This window comes from Photinus pyralis, unplaced genomic scaffold, assembly GCF_008802855.1.
Source record: "Photinus pyralis isolate 1611_PpyrPB1 unplaced genomic scaffold, Ppyr1.3 Ppyr1.4_unclustered_Scaffold8078, whole genome shotgun sequence".
NCBI classification, from domain to species: Eukaryota; Metazoa; Arthropoda; class Insecta; order Coleoptera; family Lampyridae; genus Photinus; species Photinus pyralis.
In genome coordinates this window covers 86,139-106,569 of record NW_022172306.1, presented here as the reverse complement: position 1 = coordinate 106,569, position 20,431 = coordinate 86,139, and the positions used below count along the sequence as shown (strand labels likewise).

The 20,431-nt window shown below is 35.4% G+C and overlaps 1 protein-coding gene across 1 annotated transcript; it reads left to right on the top strand.

Annotated features, from left to right (window-relative positions):
* The first annotated feature begins 1,856 nt into the window (after window positions 1-1,856).
* Window positions 1,857-14,127, top strand: LOC116182922. The gene is made up of 5 exons (XM_031503484.1): window positions 1,857-2,341; window positions 2,385-2,726; window positions 2,774-3,172; window positions 6,229-6,547; window positions 12,903-14,127. The coding sequence occupies exons 1-5, from the start codon at window positions 2,206-2,208 to the stop codon at window positions 13,855-13,857; spliced, it is 2,151 nt and encodes a 716-aa protein (XP_031359344.1). The 5' UTR covers window positions 1,857-2,205; the 3' UTR covers window positions 13,858-14,127.
* The last annotated feature ends 6,304 nt before the right edge of the window (window positions 14,128-20,431 follow it).

The window sequence follows — 20,431 nt, the reverse complement described above, 5'->3', positions numbered from 1 at the left end:
TAGAAAAAATGTATATACAGTTATCGTTTACCGAAATTTATACTATATTCCATAGATAGTGGGTACCCTGTATACAAACAAAGGTTTATAATTTGTTAAACGCGATGCTAAAATGCAGCGGTCCCTTAAATAATAAGCATATTTATTATCATGTTGTAAATATTCTGTTCTAATCAATTATAACTAAATCAGAGCTCATTACTCCTGGACAGTAAACATTAGTTAACGATATTGTTTACCCTGTTGTTGTCCGAGGACACATTCACTAATCACCTTTCTACAAAGATATACACTATAGGCATAATTTCTCTAATCCTTGAATTATTAGAAGCGATAGAATGAAGAAGGATTGTTCAAAGTGAAGTTATTAAACTGTTTAGACCAATAGTGCCCTATTATCTTCTGGGAATTAAAGAAACACCTAATATTACGAGTAGGAAATTTGATACTATAGGATTATACGTTTGGTCTGTCTAGCTTTTATTTATTTGAAATTTTAAACTGTTTTTATTATTCTTTTTATATATATGCATTGTACTAATTTAATATTTACTATATTTTCTGACGTGTAAAAACCTATTTATGGTATACGGACAAATAAAGATTGATTGATTGATTAAGTAAACAGGAAACACTAAAATCAAGTCTCATGCAAACCGGTCAAACGGATCTGTTCATCTACAGTGATATTCATTATGATGTAGACATAGGGATTTGCGCGTATTGTCTTTTAAATGACAATGACGCCTAATTTTATGCAACCCAAATAACTCATGCGCACGCATTCTGCACTGCTACTCTGAACTTTGTAATTGTAAATGCTGAATGCGAACTGCCTGATAAATGTTATGCTCCTTTTAAAATTTCACTCTTTCAGAAAAAGTTTACCGCACCTTAATAATTGAATTCGCAATTCTGCTTTGGAATTTGCACTATACTAATTGACAATATCAACAAGCCAAAGCAATAATATTCAACTTAATTAATATGATAGCCAGATCTTCATTTGATTTAAGAAGTTATTTTGGTTGCATAAAATTAGACGTCCCTCGGAAGAGATTTTGTCATTTAAAAGTAGACATAGGGAGAAACAATACACGCAATCCCTATGTCTACTTCGAATATCACTGTATATCTATAGGAACCTACACCAACATGTTCAGGTTTCATTGTACAAACCAAAATGGTAGTGCTAATGATAGTACCGTAATAGTCATAAGCGTAATCGATCAGTGATGCCAGTGTTTGACATTACATAAGACGTTTAAATTTTACCCCAAAAACATGATAGTGTAAATTCGTCGAGAAGTGAGGGCTTTTGAATTTTGGGGATCTATTCATGTTCTTGGCTCAATTAATGAAATTCCTTTAACAAGCACGCTCAAGTGTTTCCGACAACTTTAATACATGGTTAGTTACGCAACAGCGCATAGTATTTAACGTGAAGAGTAAGCAATTTAAACTCCTAAGTGAGAAAGACTTTTGTCCGTTTTACTAGATCTCACCAGCTAAAAAGCAAAATGCAATGTTGCAATTTTGACTTTCAAATGAGGATTTTGTACTTGAAACGATGTACCGTTTTGACTTTGAATGCAAATCGCCGTCTCTAAACATGGGCAAGTACAATGGAAGATAATGACAGTGCCCGAGCAACTTGTTGCGATACTTCATCGACGTATGGAGAACGCCCACCCTTCACAGTGTGGATAACAATGATTACATAATAGTCATTCAAATTCTAAATCGTTTCAAATCACCGTGACTAGCCTGTAATTAGCTTTTTTTTAAGTGGCATTGTTTAAGATCAAATCGGTCCGCACACAAATAATAATCATAATTCTTTTCTGTTTGTAGGCGTTTCTGGCGGCAGTGAATAGCGGAAAGGCCGATCTTCGTGAGGTATTGAAGACGAAGGAGGCAGGTCATGCGTTGATCTCAACGGGACCCCGACTCGTAAACGAAACCCATCGTTCCAACAAAGTAACGGACACAGAGGAAACGAAAGAACTGAGTTCGGTGCTTCCGGACGGAAGAATCGTAACGGAAGTTCAGAGGACGACCGAACACGAAGAGGTAAAGGACGACGAGTTACCCGAGGGCGAGCCCGATCAAAATCAGCATCGCGAGAAGCACGAGAGGCTTTACAAGGTGCGGGATCAGGAGGATGTGGACTATGTAGCCGATGGTGTTAAAATTGGGCACGAAATGCGGTTTAAGGCTGAGACTACGGAAGTGGAACGGCGCGGCGATGGACTTGACGAAACGGACTGGGACTCGCTCAGCGCCCGAGTCAGGCGGCGACAGCAAAATGGAGGCGTTCGTCAAGTTCAGAGGATAAAAGGTCAGTATTGCTCTCGCGATTTTACACTAACCGTGTAGTCTAGGTGTTGAAGGCGGGTTGATTCCCTCAGCGTCGCCACTGGATCGAAAGGACGCACTGACCAAGAAGCCTCTCGACTTCGACCAAGAGGAGGAAACGCGCAAATTGGAGACGTCCAAATGGCTCGAGCATCACTTCGGTAGCGAATCCCGATCATCGCGCGATTCGCTCGATGACATTGACGAGGAGAAAGAAGAACCCGTTGCACCCAGAACCAGCTTCTTCAACGTAACCATTAAGTCGCAACCCACAGTTCAATCTGAGTATGTGAGCCGAGTGGAGGAACCCCAAGTGAGCCCGGTCCACGAAAATGGCTACCACCATCGCCAATCGCGCTACTTTCAAGGTAAACCCACTATTACTCATTCGTGCGTCTCAACCACCACCTTGCAGGTGTATCCGAATGGTCTGAAAGAGAGCAGCGCAAATCGCCGGTGATTATACGCCCTTCGTCACCCACTTACATCGTTGAAGACCGATACCAAATCACCCCGCCGAGGGATTACAGGAGTTCGCCCAGTCGCGAAGTCACACCGACGCCGCCACAAAGGAAACGGACACAGGACAGGCCGCAGCGACCCGCGATACGTACGGAGGACGAGGGATGGGCGCGTAACGGCAGTAGAACACCTTCGAGAAACGAAATTTTAGATGAGCCTCTCGAAGAGCCGCCCCCTGATTATTCGCCGGTCAGTCCCCCGAGAGCAGCGACCCCAAATAAAAAGGCGCATCAGAAAACTAGGTTCGCCGTTGATCTACCTCCGGCTAAGGTTAAGAGCGGAAATATTATAGGTGAGATTTGATTCTTTTTCGATTTTGGGAGCATCTTACATGCTAATCGGAAGGAAAAAAAGGCCCATTATATATCAATACATAATGTGATTTACAATCATTTATAAAAGGAGGCAGATTACACGGAAAAACGGATCATTGAAAAAAAGACGCTCGTGTTAACTTATGTAGAAGCTTAACATAGTGGTCCAATGGATTGCACTTACTAGGACCTATAGCAAATCCTTGCTGAAAAGTGCTTTCGGCAGAGGAAAGAATTTGTAGCACCTTGTAACGGCTTCGTTAGGGGTTGCATAACATAAATTTTAATCGGTCCGGCACTGGTAAAAATTTTACTGTAATAATTAGTCTTTTTCTAATGAAATAATTAAATCCACGGCTAGTTCAGTAATAAATAAACTTTTAATGTCTGTTATCTTGTGGAAAGTTGGTACTTTATTTCTCTTATAATCTGAAAATCAAAACCTGTAACTATGGTTTGATCACTCTCCAATAAATACTCATGTAAATTGGCTTGTTTGAATATATTGGTAAAAATAATATCGTTTCCACTTGTATAGGGGTTTACCAGCTAACAAAACACTAATTAATCGTCTTTAAACTTTTTATCGGTTAGCGTTTAAATTAGGATACTATTACCACCCCGCATGAACAGGAGAGGTAGACAAATTTGGTTAGTAAACTTGTTTTTATAGTAACTAACCACTCTAAGTATAAATGAAATGAAACGTTCTGCACCTTTCAACACAATGCTTTAGTGGTAAAATTAAAACGCGATCATGCTGGTCCAATAATGCAACAAAACGAAAATGTTAGCTCACGTAAAACAAGAGAGGCGCACTATATTCACGATTGAATCGGCAATTAACTTAAACTTCCGCGATAAAAAATCTCACGTACGAATACTCGGATGTCAAATCTTCCGTATACCTCCATTATACGAACTCGTCTTGAAACTTTCAGTTGAACTCAACATAGTAGTCCCCGAATGAGGGAGTTGTAATTTTTGAAGTACATCAAATATTTGTATTTCGTTAATCGATTATGCATAAATGATCCCTAAGCAACCCTCCAATTGCACTCTAAGGCTAAAGTTCCTTTTCGTTTTAAAATTACGAATTTTATTAGAAAGTTTAGACTTATATGTATAGTAGTCATCGATTTCGGGGGTTGTAATTTTTGTAGTACATCAAATATTTGTAATTCGTTAATCGATTATACATAAATGATCTCTAAGCAACCCTCCAATTGCACTCTAAGGCTAAAGTTCCCTTTCGTTTTAAAATTACGAATTTTATGAATTTTATTAGAAAATTTAGACTTATATGTATAGTAGTCATCGATTTCGGGGGTTGTAATTTTTGTAGTACATCAAATATTTGTATTTCGTTAATCGATTATACATAAATGATCCCTAAGCAACCCTCTAATTGCACTCAAAGGCTAAAGTTCTTTTTCGTTTTAAAATTACGAATTTTATTAGAAAATTTAGACTTATATGTATAGTAGTCCTCGATTGCGGGGGTTGTAATTTTTGAAGTACATCAAATATTTGTATTTCGTTAATCGATTATACACAAATGATCCCGAAGCAACCCTCCAATTGCACTCTAAGTCTAAGGTTCCTTTTCGTTTTAAAATTACGAATTTTATTAGAAAATTTAGACTTATATGTATAGTATCTCGATTGCGGGGGTTGTAATTTTTGAAGTACATCAAATATTTGTATTTCGTTAATTCGATTATGTATAAATATCCATAAGCAACCCTCCAATTGCACTCTAAGGTAAAGTTCCTTTCGTTTTAAAATTACGAATTTTATTAGAAAATTCAGACTCATATGTATAGTAGTCCTCGATTGCGGGGGTTGTAATTTTTGAAGTACATCAAATATTTGTATTTCGTTAATTCGATTATGTATAAATGTCCATAAGCAACCCTCCAATTGCACTCTAAGGTAAAGTTCCTTTTCGTTTTAAAATTACGAATTTTATTAGAAAATTTAGACTTATATGTATAGTAGTCCTCGATTGCGGGGGTTGTAATTTTTGAAGTACATCAAATATTTGTATTTTGTTAATCGATTATGTATAAATGATCCATAGGGAACCTGCCATTTGCGCTCTAAGGATTTGATTGAGGCAAATCCAGAATATGCTCGACGTGCAAACGGCAAAAAAGTTATGGTTTCATTTGGTTCTAACAGGGGATAGCTCAATTTTTGGTCGTGAAGAATCTACAGTTCAAGACCACAGTTTTTAATCGGATCCACCTGATCCGTCTGTGTCAGAGGTTCGTGTAATATCGAATCCAATTGAACCAGATCATGTTTTGAATCTAGAGCTTGAACACGCTCTTTCCTTAACTCATTCGATCATTATGTATTTAGTGCCCTAATACCTTGTAAGGGTTAAAAAACTATGATTCAGGATCACGTTGAATCTATTTTGAAGGCAAATGAAGGCTAGGGATCTATTTGATCTATAGCATCAAATTTAGATCATTTTGCTGTCATACTGAGATTACTGTACGTTCTTGAATATTGTTTTAAAATCTTTGTATTGGAATAATCAGAGAAATAGTTTTTGTCTTCGATGTGGCATATTTTGGTGGTGTGGTCTCAGTCCTAAGGAATGAAAAGAGTAGCGAATTAATTATTTTAAAATAACAATGAATTGTTTGAGTTCTTAGGTACGCCTATTTGGTGTAAAAAGGAGAAATGAATGAATGAATCTGTGCTAGGCTGTCAAGGTAAACAGAATAAGTGCCTTATTTTCAAAAATAAGTACTTCCCAAAATAGGTCTTTTGCTGAGATTCCTTTAATTCGCCTAATTACAAACGGTTGTTCAATTGCAAGATAATCTTAAGGAATTTAAGTCACTGAATTTTCATGAGAAATTGCGCCGAATTTGAAATCGCGAAAAATTCTTTTCCAATAACTTCGGGCAAGGTCAAATCTACTAATAGGCCTCATGCTCAATTAATTAGCATGCAAGAACACTCCCACTTGAATACCTACAACTATCTTGTAAATAAATATCATTTCAATGTTTAGGTCAGTCTATTCGCAAGTTAGTCGGAAAGATCAGATCGGCAAGTGCGGAACGCAAAGCTCGCCAGCAGCAGCAGCGAACGAAAAGGTCACCTTCGCCGTCGTATAAGCAGGGCCACGTTATCGATAACATACACGAATCGCAAAACGGCCACCACATGGAAAACGGCCGACGCGAAAATTCGCCTGGGCCAGTTCACCGATACTACCTGGGAGAGGATCCTTTCGGCGGCAGCATTTACGGGCGTGAGAATAAGTACGATGGGGTAAGACCGGCGCGCTCGACAAGAAAGCAGTACATACAGCAACCGGAAGAATATAGGTATTTATCTTCTTTTTTCCTTTATTTAAAAAAATCGCGTCTGAGTCATGATTCCTATTAACCTTGAATTATTAAACGAGAATAACTAGTCGAACTTCGCGTAGAGGATAAGTGCAATAACCATCGTCGGTTTTGAATATCAATGAAAAATTCCTTTCGCAGATGAGGGTTGGTATAGTAATTAGTCGATCGATTTCGTAATTCTCCTAAACCTTCTCACGCCAAATTAATTTGTAAATGAAGCGCGAAGCAAACATGTTTTTAATGCTCTATTACCATGTATAGATGATCGCCATCGTCAAGGACTACGCAGTTTTTGCGTTATGAAACTACTAAGCGGCTTAGAGTAGATTAAATAGGAGGTGATCTTATCTAAAGCGCTGAAGATCATCGTCAGTTGCCTCAAAAATCTAGAGTTCGAAAACCCTGATGAGATACAAGGCACGTCAGTCCTCCCATTGTTTATTAAATTCAATGATGCATTTTTATATTTTGAACTTTGTGTAGAAACAGAGTACATTCACCCCAAAAGCTTACTACCTAATCTTAGTCTACAAGAATTTCCCAAATTGGATTTACCTAAACTTTACTACACGTCCAATTACTATGCTCAATGTTTTGAAATTGGCCAAATCACTCAAATTATACCAACATTTGGGATTCAGGAACAAAAAAATCACTGGGTCTGCATAATACTCTTCCGTTCCCGGGCCACCCTTATTAATTTATAATCAATCAGCAAAATTCACAGAGTCCCAAAAATGATCGCTAAACAACCCTTCAATTGCACTCTAAGGACAAAGTTCCTCTTCGTTTTAAAATTACGAATTTTATTAGAAAATTTAGACTTATACATATATGTATAGTAGTCCTCGATTGCGGGGGTTGTAAATAGTCTATAGCTTTTGATTGAGAAGTCTGATCGAAAAAGTACGAATTGTTTTGGATTCTACGCACCAAAATTAGTAAGAAAAAGTGTTTTCCCGAGAAATTTTGGTGCAGTCGATTTTTGGTAAAAAAGGAAGGTTATACACTGCCTTTTTTTGAGGCCCGAAAAAAAAATTGTCTCAGATCGACCCGGAAAAAAATTTTCTTATAGAATGTGGCCTGTAGAATCCATAATTTCAAACAGTTCCAAGATTGGGCTACTAGTTCAAAAGTTACAGCCCTTTGAATTTTCTTTCGAAATTTGTTTCTAGTCCATAACTTTTGATTGAGAAGTCTAATCGAAAAAGTACGAATTGTTTTGGATTCTACGCACCAAAATTAATAAGAGAAAGTGTTTTCCCGAGAAATTTTGGGGCAGTCGATTTTTGATAAAAAAGGAAGGCCTGTACTGCCTTTTTTTTTGGCCCGAAAAAAAAATTGTCTCAGATCAACCCGGAAAAAAAAATTTCTTATAGAATGGGGCCTGTAGAATCCATAATTTCAAACAGTTCCAAGATTGGGCTACTAGTTCAAAAGTTACAGCCCTTTGAATTTTCTTTCGAATTTGGTTTCTAGTCTTATGTAATTTTTGTAGTATATACCTCGGTATATACATCAAATATTTGTATTTCGTTAATCGATTTTATATAAATGATCCCTAAGTAACCCTCCAATTGTACTTTAAGGACAAAGTTCCTTTTCGTTTTAAAATTACCAATTTTATTAGAAAATTCCACTTATATGTATAATAGTCCTCGATTGCGGGGGTTGTAATTTTTGTAGTACATCAAATATTTGTATTTCGTTAATTGATTATGTATAAATGATCCCTAAGCGACCCTCCAATTGCACTCTAATGCCATATTGTTTTTCTTGTAGCTAGCGTGGTGAAAGTACACATATAGCTTCACAAAAAATAAAAACCTCCTGAAATTTCAAATTTGAGTATTCAAAAGAGTTGTGCTTATTATGAAAAATTCTTTACGAAGATAGGTATGCAATTTTCCGGAAAATTGTGGAGTGAAAAATTTTGTTTTTGTTTTTTCACTCTAATTGTTTAAATATTAAATATACGGAAAAAAGTTTCAATTAAAATTTGTAGCTGATGCATTTATCTACAAAATTTGCCTGAAAAGTTTTTCTGTAACTTGAAAAGTGTACGAGATATAATTGATTTCAGCAGAAGTCGATTCGTGGGTGCGCGCGAACGTCCCGTTTATTAAAGGCTTGATTTAAAAGTTAATAATTTGAAGGTTGTGATGCACTGAAAAAATAATAACGAAACGTTGGGAGATCCTATTCATTATTTTTATCGAGAAAATGCCGACAAAAATCTCATTTTTGAAAATGGTGTTAAATACCTTTTACATATATATAAAGCTCCAACAAAAGTTCAAAGTCTAAATGAACTTAGTTGATACATAATGTTGTTAAAAAAAAGCAGTAAATTTGGCCACTCTTTCACCTACATCGGACGCTGCAAGACAACATGTTTTTAGAGTGTATTATCAGATTCAACAATGGTTATCTTCTAAAATTTCTCCTGAATCCTGGGGTTGGCAAAAACAAGATATTTTAATGCCTATAAAAATGAAGCAAGCCCTTGAAATTTTAAATATGATCTTTTGTAACTGCAAAACTGGTTGTAAAAAGGCTTGCGGCTGTAGAAAAGCTAAGCTCCCTTGTTCACCTGCATGTGGTCACTGTCAAACGGGAAATTGTACTAATTTAGAAGAAAAACAGCGTAGATATTGACGAAGATGAAGATAATGATGACTTCGACGATCAAACAACTACAAATGGTGATAATCAAGACACTCAAGGTTCACATTTTGCGGATAACTTCAGTGAAGATGAAAATGATATTGAGTTATATTTGAGCTCGGAAGACGAATGATACTGATTGATTTCTATATGATTAATAAATGAAAACTCTACGTTTCTACGTGTCATTGTTTATTTACTATCTTAAAATTAAAAACTTGAAAATTGATTATGTTTAAAAATACTCTTAGGAAAATTTGGTATATTTCAAAAGATATCAGAAAACTTCAGACAAATTTTATAGATAAATGCATTGGCTATAATTTTTGATTTGAACATTTTTCTGTATTTTCATTATTTAAACAATTAGAGTGAAAAAACAAATAACAAAATTTTCGACCAAAGTTCTTCCGAAAAATTGCTTACATAAATTGGTAAAGATTTTCTCATATTAAGCACAATCCTTTTAACTACCTAAGTTTGAATTTCCAAAAGGGTTTTACTTTTTGCTGCATTTTACGGATATTTTGTGTACTTTGACCAGGCTAAGAAGGGATGACATTAAACTTCTTGGGAGAGTTGGAGCACAGTTCTCTTTGGATACGCATTTGGAATGGCGAATGCATTCACGGAACCCCTTTTGCATTTACCCCAAGGTACTAATTCTAAATTCTGAAAACCGTGGTTTCTTACCTCAAGTGCTTTTGTCTTTTGGATTATGATCTACATTCTACATTACCTACGATTACTCCAAATATTCATTTGTACTAGCTTAACAACGCTTCATATACTTTATATTAATTTGTTTACTGATATTAGTTACCGTTGCTTTGTAAATTAGTTTTTGAAGTTACCGACTTTGCCCGAAGCCAATATCTGCAATTTTTAGTTACCTACGTTATTTTATTTACTCCGAAAAAATTGTTCATACTACCTGATTTACATTCTAAATTAATTAGATTGCATTGCTGTTGTATAGAAAGTTAGTTGCTTGTGCATCGTAAAGCAGTTTGTTCTTGCATAACGCCACGTTAATGCTTTTATATATATATATATAATCATCGATCGTAGGATAAATCCGTGGTCGAGTCAAAATTTTGCTTCTGGTTAGTTAACGTAAGTTGAATTATTGATTCTGATTGAGTATTAGTTACGGTTTAATATTCGATTGTCTAGGGTTAAACGTTAGAATTGCTTTCGCAATATATTAAGTGCCGCGCTATTCACTACCCCTTTTATTAGTTTGATTGTGTTGTTATCTATTACTGAATGGCAGAAGGCGCTCTTATGAGCTCACAAGGTTGCGACCTGTAGTCAAAAGGTAATTTTTTGACGTAGGTTTGATGATTCTTACTTCTTATGATCCAAAGAATGATCTCGTGCTGCATTTTCAAGTGGAACTAAATAGCGTTAATTAAGAAGATGAAATACGATATAAACGCCAGATATCTTAGCTCGAAAAATTTCCGAAACCCATTAAGAAACAAAACCCCATAAAATAAACAACGCACACACCTTCCACAGTTGCAATGCATGTGAGCAATTTATTCTTTCAAGGTCTAACAAAACCACTTGACAGAACAGCTTCCTAGCTCAAACCATATATTTAAAAAAAAAACGTTTTTGACATTCTTACTTACAGTCTTTATAATTATTAGAAAGTGAACACAAAACCTTCCCCATACACTTGGATTAATCTTTAATTGTAATGCGACATGTTTCGGCTAACAAGCCATCATCAGGCCTAAAATGTTGTATGATTACAAATTTGTCTCACAAGAGTGATAAAACTTACAAGATGTTTTAATATCCGAACGGCTTCGAAATATTAATAATACAAGTTAAAAATTAATCGACCCTGACGGGGACGAAGAATTGAGCAAGTTTAAAGATCGAGAGTCCTGAAGGGAAGCTCCCGATCTTTAAACTTGCTCAATGCTATAACATTTTAGGCCTGATGATGGCTTGTTAGCCGAAACATGTCGCATTACAATTAAAGATTATTCCAAGTGTATGGGGAAGGTTCTGTGTTCACTTTCTAATAATTATTATACAACCCCATTTCGAGTTCAACAGAGATTGGACACCAAAATTAATTACAATCTTTATGCCTAATGCTAAAATTTTAACGAAATCAAAATAACGGCTTTGCCGTTTTTTGTAATATAACCTAGCAGAATTTTTGTAGGTTGTACACAGAAAATGAAAGTCTTTCGAATAATTTAATGAAAAAAGTTCGATGCCGTTGCGGCGATCCAAAATTGTTTGTTTAAATCTGGCCCGTTATTTTTCGTTTTCGTATGGCTAATAAATGCATATCAAAAATTTGAGCAAGATCCATACGATATACAGACGGAGAAAATGTTATTCTTTAAAAGCTGCATGAACTTTTGGCATGTCCAAAAAACGGCGATCGCAATTGCCACTTGGATCAAGCTAAAAAATGTGACAAGAGAAATTTTGAATTTTATTATTAGGCCACATATGAGTATGGTGATCTATGTAAATAAACCTTTTTTTTCTTATTGTGTAACCGCCTTATTTCTAAGTTCCTCGACTATTTTGCTATGTGAACTGATAGAATGATACACTGTAAAATCAAATTTCGACTGGATAGCTTTTCTGCGAGTTTGTCAGGGAGTCGAAGCCCAAGGATGAAGTTTTTTGGACGTTAACTTCCAATGTTTATCGATTGAAAGCGATTCCACGACTAAACACGCAAATTCCCTTTAAAATCCCTTTCTAGTTTTATTAGCACAAATAATTTCTTTACGCTTAAATTCAGATAACAATTACTTTCCGACGCGAAATATTCTTTCGGCTAAACCATTTTTGCTTCCAATTGTTTTCGCCATTTTTTAATTGTAAGATTTTAGGAAAACTCTGGTTCTCTTTTGGTAGTCTTAGACCGAATGCCTTTCAAAACTTCCCCGGAATAACTACCCGCAGAAAATTGCCCAGAGATAAAATTTACTTCTTGACTAAACGCTGCTGGCTCGGGTTACCATGGAGCACGCACTGGTCGCATCGGTAGCTCAAACGCGAATGCCTTAAAATTTGTCTTACAGATTAATCTCCCTTATTCGTTATTAAATAATTAACGCCTTTCCAATATGACTAACCATTTTTCTTTAAAAGCCAATCAGGATCGCTGTAAAAAAACTAGGTTGTTTTAAAAAACCTACGGTAATTGTGCTGAATTGTATCTTTAAAATGTGTACTTTTGGGTCATAAATTTTTGCAATAAAACCCTATTGAAACAAGATTACCCCTTATCATCTGCGACTTTCTGGAGTCGTGATTTCCTAAAGCTGTTAAGAGGACAACGCGCTATAGAAATTAAATGACGAATAAAAGACGGTCATTAATTCCATCAATCACTTATGGAATTTTACAACCCGCACAGTCATACAATTTATTGGAAAATTCAACCCTCTAATTTTGACAACCTGTAGACAGCCTTTCTGTGATATCTGATACCGATTAAATAATGGAGCATGGATTTCCCTACTATAAAATTGCACTCAAAGTGCAAGTGCGCGTTTCCAAATGTGCAATTGGAATATTTATTTGGAAGATATTATAATCTTTGGCCCAATTTTAAAATTTTAAAACATTAGTAAATGCGGAAATGTTAAATATTAATGCAACATCATTATTCTAGGTCACACAGTACTCTTGGTCGATTCAGCAAGTCAACAAGTCGCCTAGGCTATTCATCAACCCCGGAAAATCGAAATTCCCAAACCTTGCCCCGACATTTGTCAAGACACGAACCGCCCACACGTTTAGAAAAAAACGACCGATCCAACAGCACAATCAACGTCTCGTTCATCAACACAGTTTCCTCCCCAAATAAGCCCCTATCAAATGGAGCACCCGCGAAACCCGTACGAACCTACAAATCAAATCTCTCGCGTAGCAAAAGCTTTAACGTCGACTTGGAGTCGCCGTACCGTTCCTCGCACAAAATGCAGCTCTCCTCACCTTCCGGTTTGAAAAGTCCCGGACTGATATCGAGTATCAGCCGTAGCCAGCGCGATCTAACCGAAGACGGCATCGAGTACAAGAGCACATCCCGTTTTGTAAAAAACGGAGTTAGTGACAATAAGAGAACGTTCCTAAACGACTTGAAGCAACGCGCCCCCGAACTATACAAAACTCTGCACGAAGAAGAAAAGCACGAATCTTGGAGGCATAACGGCACGACCACACGCCAGCACAACGGCGACATCTACGAGCCGCCCACGCGACTTCGAGACACGCACGTAGTTAAGAATTTCAAGGAGAGCTTCGCACCGTCACTCACGCCGACAACCAGGGCTATTATAAGACGGGGCAGTAACTCGAGCAATGACTACTCCGAGACGTACCACACCAGTACGCGTAATGACGACCCACTAAGACCCACAATTACAAATACCGTCCAGAGCTTCAGCAAGAAAACGGTACCGTCAAGAGACGGGAGTAGCTTCCAAACCATCGAGTCGACAGAGACCAAGTCGATTACCAAGAGCCGATATCGTGATCCGGGCGTCAAACAAATTTACTCTTACGATCGGAGGTTAAACAATTCATCCGGACCGGTCGTCATTGAAGTTAGAAATAATTATAAGTAATTTAAGCCGTTGACTTTATTTATTCTACTTTACTAAGTGTACTGACTGAGCTATTATACTGTAATAGAGCGATTTTGCTGATTAATGTAGGTACCTATGAGTAAATATAGAGTTGCGCTTGCAAAATGTGTATACTGCCCTAATTTGAGGTTCAATTTGTAAAAATATGCCTTATTTTATTAATTAGATTCATATGTGTATGTATGTATAATAATTTTGCAATTAGTCTAATTAATTGTTTTTTTACTAGCAGTGCCAAATAATACATATTTGTAAATAAACAGCTTTATTCCGTTTTTTATATTGTACTTATTGGTCTATCAAGTTTCGAAAGAAGGTTTTATTCTACCGGTTTTGCATCTACCTGCAAATTTTCATCTGAGATAAATACAACAAATTTGACATGAAAACTATCCGGGTCGCACAAAGGATTCGAATAAATGCATTATTAATTGATTGTCAATGACAATTAAAACAGAATCTCTGCAAGAAAGACACTTATTGTTTAGACATAGTACCCCGCACGTAGACGTTCGATAAATAAAATAAAAATTTTACTTACAGTTTTTTTTAAGAATCCACTAGTAACCTGGTTGTGAACACTCGCTGACAATTTCAGGAAACTGCACTTTTCTTATTAAATTGAATCTTGATAAATAAGATGAGAAATTTTCTCGGTGGTTGATCGGACGGTAGAAATTTTTAATGATAAGACAAAGGTTTCACTAAGCAGACAACAGTTTTGTTTACTCACATTCGCGCTACCTTTTTATTTAGTTTAGTTTAGTAGTTATTATATTGTCAGACCATTTTCAAAAACTTGTGTGTCTTGTTGACGTGTGGTAAAACATTATTAACCGAAGCATAGTTTGCTTCCACATACAACGCGTTTTCCATTACTAGAAGGTATAGATACCTTTATACTTTAGAGGCTGTACCAAAACGGCAAATACAAAATGATATTAAAAATATACAACAGTGACCAAAGAACCAACGTATATAAAAACCAGTTTGATTTTTAACATCTCCAATGCGAATACTTTGTTGTTCATTATGGCGACGACTGCCAGTATGGAGAACGCTCTTTTTCAACCCTTAGCAACTGAACTCATTTGCGACATTATCAATTTACATGGATTTGATATGACTTTAGTAAACTTACACAAAGATTTGGAGAGGTAAGAAAAGCACTTGTAAACTTAAGATCTACCACCTACCTCTGTGTACATCAACGTAGCAGGAGGGCAAACAAAAGTACCGCCGAATGTCACACTGCGATGCTCCCATGAGTTGCAAGAAGGAAACCCTGAAACAATACAAGTGCTATAGTTACATCTGACTTAAAGTAGGAAAATTTTTTATGTAAGATTACATTAATAGATGAAATACCTCATTCTATGTAGGGGTGTCCTGTAACGGGACAATAAGTATAGGCATAGTGTAAACTATAAATGATCCATAAGTAATCCTCCAACTGTGCTCTGAGGATAAAGTTCCTTTTCGTTTTAAAATTACGAATTTTAAAAGCAAATTCAGACTTATATGTATAGTAACCCTCGATTGCGAGGGTTGTAATTTTTGTAGTACATCAAATATTTTTATTTCGTTAATCGATTATGTATAAATGATCCATAAACAACCCTTCAATTGCGCTCTAAGGCTAAAGTTCCTTTTCCCTTTAAAATTACGAATTTTATAAGAAAATTCAGACATATGTATAGTAATCCTCGATTGCGGGGGTTGTAATTTTGATAGTACATTAAATATTTCTGTTTGGTTAATCGATTATGTATAAATGATCCATAAACAACCCTCTAATTACACTCTAAGGATAAAGCTCCATTCGTTTTAAAATTACCAATTTTATTAGAAAATTCAGACTTATATGAATAGTACCTAATCCTCGATTGCGAGGGTTGTAATTTTTGTAGTAAAACAAATATTTGTATTTCGCTAATCGATTATGTATAAATGACCCATAAACAACAAGTTCCTTTTCCCTTAAAAAATTACGAATTTTATAAGAAAAGTCAGACTTACCTATATGTATAGTAATCCTCGATTGCGGGGGTTGTAATTTTTGTAGTACATCAAATATTTGTATTTCGCTAATCGATTATGTATAAATGGTTCATAAACAACCCTCCAATTGCGATCTAAGGATAAAGTTCCTTTTCCCTTTAAAATTACGAATTTTATAAGAAAATCCAGACTTATATGTATAGTAATCCTCGATTTCGGGGGTTGTAGTTTTTGTAGAAAATCAAATATGTCTGTTTCGTTAATGGATTATGTATAAGTGGTCCATAAACAACCCTCCAATTGCGATCTAAGGATAAAGTTCCTTTTCCCTTTAAAATTACGAATTTTATAAGAAAATCCAGACTTATATGTATAGTAATCCTCGATTTCGGGGGTTGTAGTTTTTGTAGAAAATCAAATATGTCTGTTTCGTTAATGGATTATGTATAAGTGGTCCATAAACAACCCTCCAATTGCGATCTAAGGATAAAGTTCCTTTTCCCTTTAAAATTACGAATTTTATAAGAAAATCCAGACTTATATGTATAGTAATCCTCGATTTCGGGGGTTGTAGTTTTTGTAGAAAATCAAATATGTCTGTTTCGTTAATGGATTATGTATAAGTGGTCCATAAACAACCCTCCAATTGCGATCTAAGGATAAAGTTCCTTTTCGTTTTAAAATTACGAATTTTATAAGGAAATTCACTTATATGTATAGTATTCCTCGATTGCGGGGGTTGTAATTTTTGATGTACATCAAATATTTGTATTTCGCTAATCGATTATATATAAATGATTCCTGAGAAACCCTCCAATTGCGATCTAAGGATAAAGTCCCTTTTCCCTTTAAAATTACGAATTTTATAAGAAAATTCAGAATTATATGTATAGTATTCCTCGATTGCGGGGGTTGTAATTTTTGTAGAACATCAAATATTTGTATTTCCCTAGTCAATTATGTATAAATGACCCATAACCAACCCTCCAACTGCGCTCTAACGTTAATGTCCCTTTTCTTTTTAAAATTACGAATTTTATTAGAAAATTCAGAATTGTATGCATAGTAATCCTCGATTGCGAGGGTTGTAATTATTATAGAACATCAAATATTTGTATTTCGTTAATCGATTATGTACAAATGATCCATAAGCAACCCTTCAATTGCGCTCTAAGAATAAAGATATTTTTCGTTCTAAAATTTCGAATTAATAACGTCCAACCGAGCGTTCAACAATTTAATTTGGTAAAGAGTATTAATGTGTCTAATATTAGTTCAGTTACTTCATTTTTTTTTCGGGGTTCAAAAAAAGGCAGTGTATAACCTTCCTTTTTTACCAAAAATCGACTGCACCAAAATTTTTCGGGAAAACACTTTTTCTTATTAATTATGGTGCGTAGAATCCAAAACAATTCGTACTTTTTCGATCAGACTTCCCAATCAAAAGTTATAGACTAGAAACCAATTTCGAAAAAAAATTCAAAGGGCTGTAACTTTTGAACTAGTAGCCCAATCTTGGAACTGTTTGAAATTATGGATCCTACAGGCCACATTCTATAAGAAAATTCTTTTTCCGGGTCGAGCTGAGACAATTTTTTTTGCGGGCCTCAAAAAAAGGCAGTGTATAACCTTCCTTTTTTACCAAAAATCGACTACACCAAATTTTCTCGGGAAAACACTTTTTCTTATTAATTTGGGTGCGTAGAATCCAAAACAATTCGTACTTTTTCGATCAGACTTCTCAATCAAAAGTTATAGACTAGAAACCAATTTCGAAAAAAAATTCAAAGGGCTGTAACTTTTAAACTAGTAGCCCAATCTTGGAACTGTTTGAAATTATGGATTCTACAGGCCACATTCTATAAGAAAATTTTTTTCCGGGTCGATCTGAGACAATTTTTTTTTTCGGGGCTCAGAAAAAGGCAGTGTATAACCTTCCTTTTTTACCAAAAATCGACTGCACCAAAATTTCTCGGGAAAATACTTTTTCTTATTAATTTTGGTGCGTAGAATCCAAAACAATTCGTACTTTTTCGATCACACTTCTCAATCAAAAGACTGGTTTCAACAGAATGGAGCATGGTCCATGAAGAGAAAGAAGCATTCAATAATAATTTTTTTTGTTATATGGTGAGTCACAATTTCAAAATGCCTTTATGCGTATACTGGATATCAGTTGATGACTTAGACAACCCATCGTACTGATTTCAATGCAAAATTCTGAACAGCTAATTACTTTAAAGCAATAACTGTAATAGTTTTAATTTACAGAAAATTGTTGTCCACCAATCAAAGGTGTGAGTTTTCAATTTTATTCCAGTCCAAGAGCAAAAATGGAAAATTAAGAGAATACTAATATTGCACAAAATAATTTGGGGAACCAATTAATTGTTCATAAAGTTTTTGCATTGGAATCCTTTTGAGGCACTGTGTAAGTTGTCAGCTGGTACCTATACACACATCCCGTTAAAACTGTTTTTGATATAGTTCTTATTTTTTAGCATACTCTACAACTGGTTTGTACAGCCATGAGGAAAAATCAATGGACGAGCTCCAAAATAAATCTTTTATCAGTAAGTTTCACCTTTGATTGTCTACATATATTTAATTGTTTAAATCTGTTCAAATGCCATGTAGTTTTGTTGTCTGTATGTCTAGCTAAAAACCACATTCATTTGAAATATACACCTACACTAATAATGCGAATATTTACTTCAGTACAGGAAGTGTTCTAGGAAAAACTTAGTATTCAGGGTAATTAAAATGGAGGTTATTTTAAGACTAACACGTTTAAAACAATTGCTCTTTATAGATACTGCACTTTTAAATTGTAAAAGCATAATACAGAATATTGTTTAGAAGCGTTTTGGTCTTATAATAAACCATCTTTTTAATTTCGCACAATATTATGGGTTCCTCCTAGGACATTCTACTCTTGAGGAAGAGGTTGAAGATGTTGTTTTGCAACTAAATAAAAATAAATTACCAGGTTTCTGGTCTCTGGTTATGGGGAGTCGTTCTATACATCAATAGATTTGCAAGTTTATCACCTACCAAAAAAAATTTGTAACGATATTTTTCGCCAAGCTTATAGTTCTTGGTAAATAAATCAGTAAATTCGACGTGTCCTTCAAGAAATTTCAATTAAATTTGGGGCACAAAAGATACGCCACTGGTGTGTACCACGTGGTACTATGTGGGCTCGCAATACGTCATTAGAAGGGGAATTTTATCAGCTTCAGTTTTCCGTTAAGTTCCAAAAAATCACCAAAATATTAAGGACAGAGGGTTTGGGGGGCCAAAAAAGGTGGTTGCGGAATGAGGACTTTCCACGACCGTTAATAGGTATATAACTATTTAGCCCTCAATTATGATGTGTACCAAAAATTAGCTTTATACTATTATTGTCTAGGTTTACCCAAAATTTGAACTCTTGACTCGGGAGTGTCCCGAATACCTCTCCCGATAGACCTTTCCCCTAGTATTTCTCCATTCCGACCTAAGAGATTTGTTAAAAGCCTGCTTATCCTAATGACTATGTCCTTGATTAATATTTTAAACTTGAAAAGGAAATGTTCTGTTAGTTACACAATAAAACTAAACTTTGGGCAAATATAATATTTCATTTCACGAACCCGATCATCAATTTTGTACAAAGGAATTAACAATAAGAGTAATAAATAGGTGTTAAGACTGGCAAATATGATTTCCAACAATTTGTGTATTGAAAAAGGCCGAAAATTGTCAAATTTATACGGAAATAAATCGAATTATTCTGTATCTAACGAACGTTTTAATTAGTAGTTGTCGTACTTTGGGTCTATGCATTGAATTAACGATATTCAATGGTGTAAGCCGTAAGGGTTACCATATTATGTGAGTAACAAGAAAATTACCTACCTCTGCTTCTTCTTCGTTTTGGGATAAAATCACAAACTGAATACGACACACACTATTACTTCTACAGCTGCATTTAAACTGATCATATTTAAACCTATTGCAACTTCGTCGCCGAAGATAACAGGTACAGCTGTCCACTTCTGACGTACTTACCTAGCGGGCTTATCTAATGTTCCAGACGACTTTTATACTGAACATTCGCATTCTTTATCTTGGTCACGATGACGTCGAGAAAATAAAAACGTTTTATTAAATTAAATAGAGGAAATTGCAAATGGCGTGATTTTTATTTAAATCTTGCTGGTTTCCAAATTTGTGCATAGTCCAATAAAAAATGAGCTTCAATTTCAAGATCTGTTATTATACCTACAAATGAGCATAATAATGAAAATTGTTGCAAAAAGCAATTCTTGCATTGATGTCGGGCAATTATTTATTTTTCAGTAACGAAATTTTGAAGAGAAAATAACTCAAAAACCTTTAGTTTCGGTTAATCTTTGAGAGGTCTTTTGATCCAGGAAGTTCTTTATGATATAACATGGCTAGAGCAATGAAAGGGTCACCTGGGAGTTTCAAGTAGGGCCACCGACCTACTAACGACTCAAGTTCTTTACATGCTACGATTTCTTCAATTCTTCGACAGCCTAGTCAT

What these genes read in the sequence shown, in the direction of transcription:
- LOC116182922 (XM_031503484.1), top strand. Translation starts at nt 2,206, where the DNA reads ATGCGGTTTAAGGCTGAGACTACGGAAGTGGAACGGCGCGGCGATGGA. An exon ending in CCAATCGCGCTACTTTCAAG is followed by an intron (nt 2,727 to 2,773) that starts GTAAACCCACTA and finishes ACCACCTTGCAG; the next exon opens with GTGTATCCGAATGGTCTGAA. An exon ending in TAAGAGCGGAAATATTATAG is followed by an intron (nt 3,173 to 6,228) that starts GTGAGATTTGAT and finishes TTCAATGTTTAG; the next exon opens with GTCAGTCTATTCGCAAGTTA.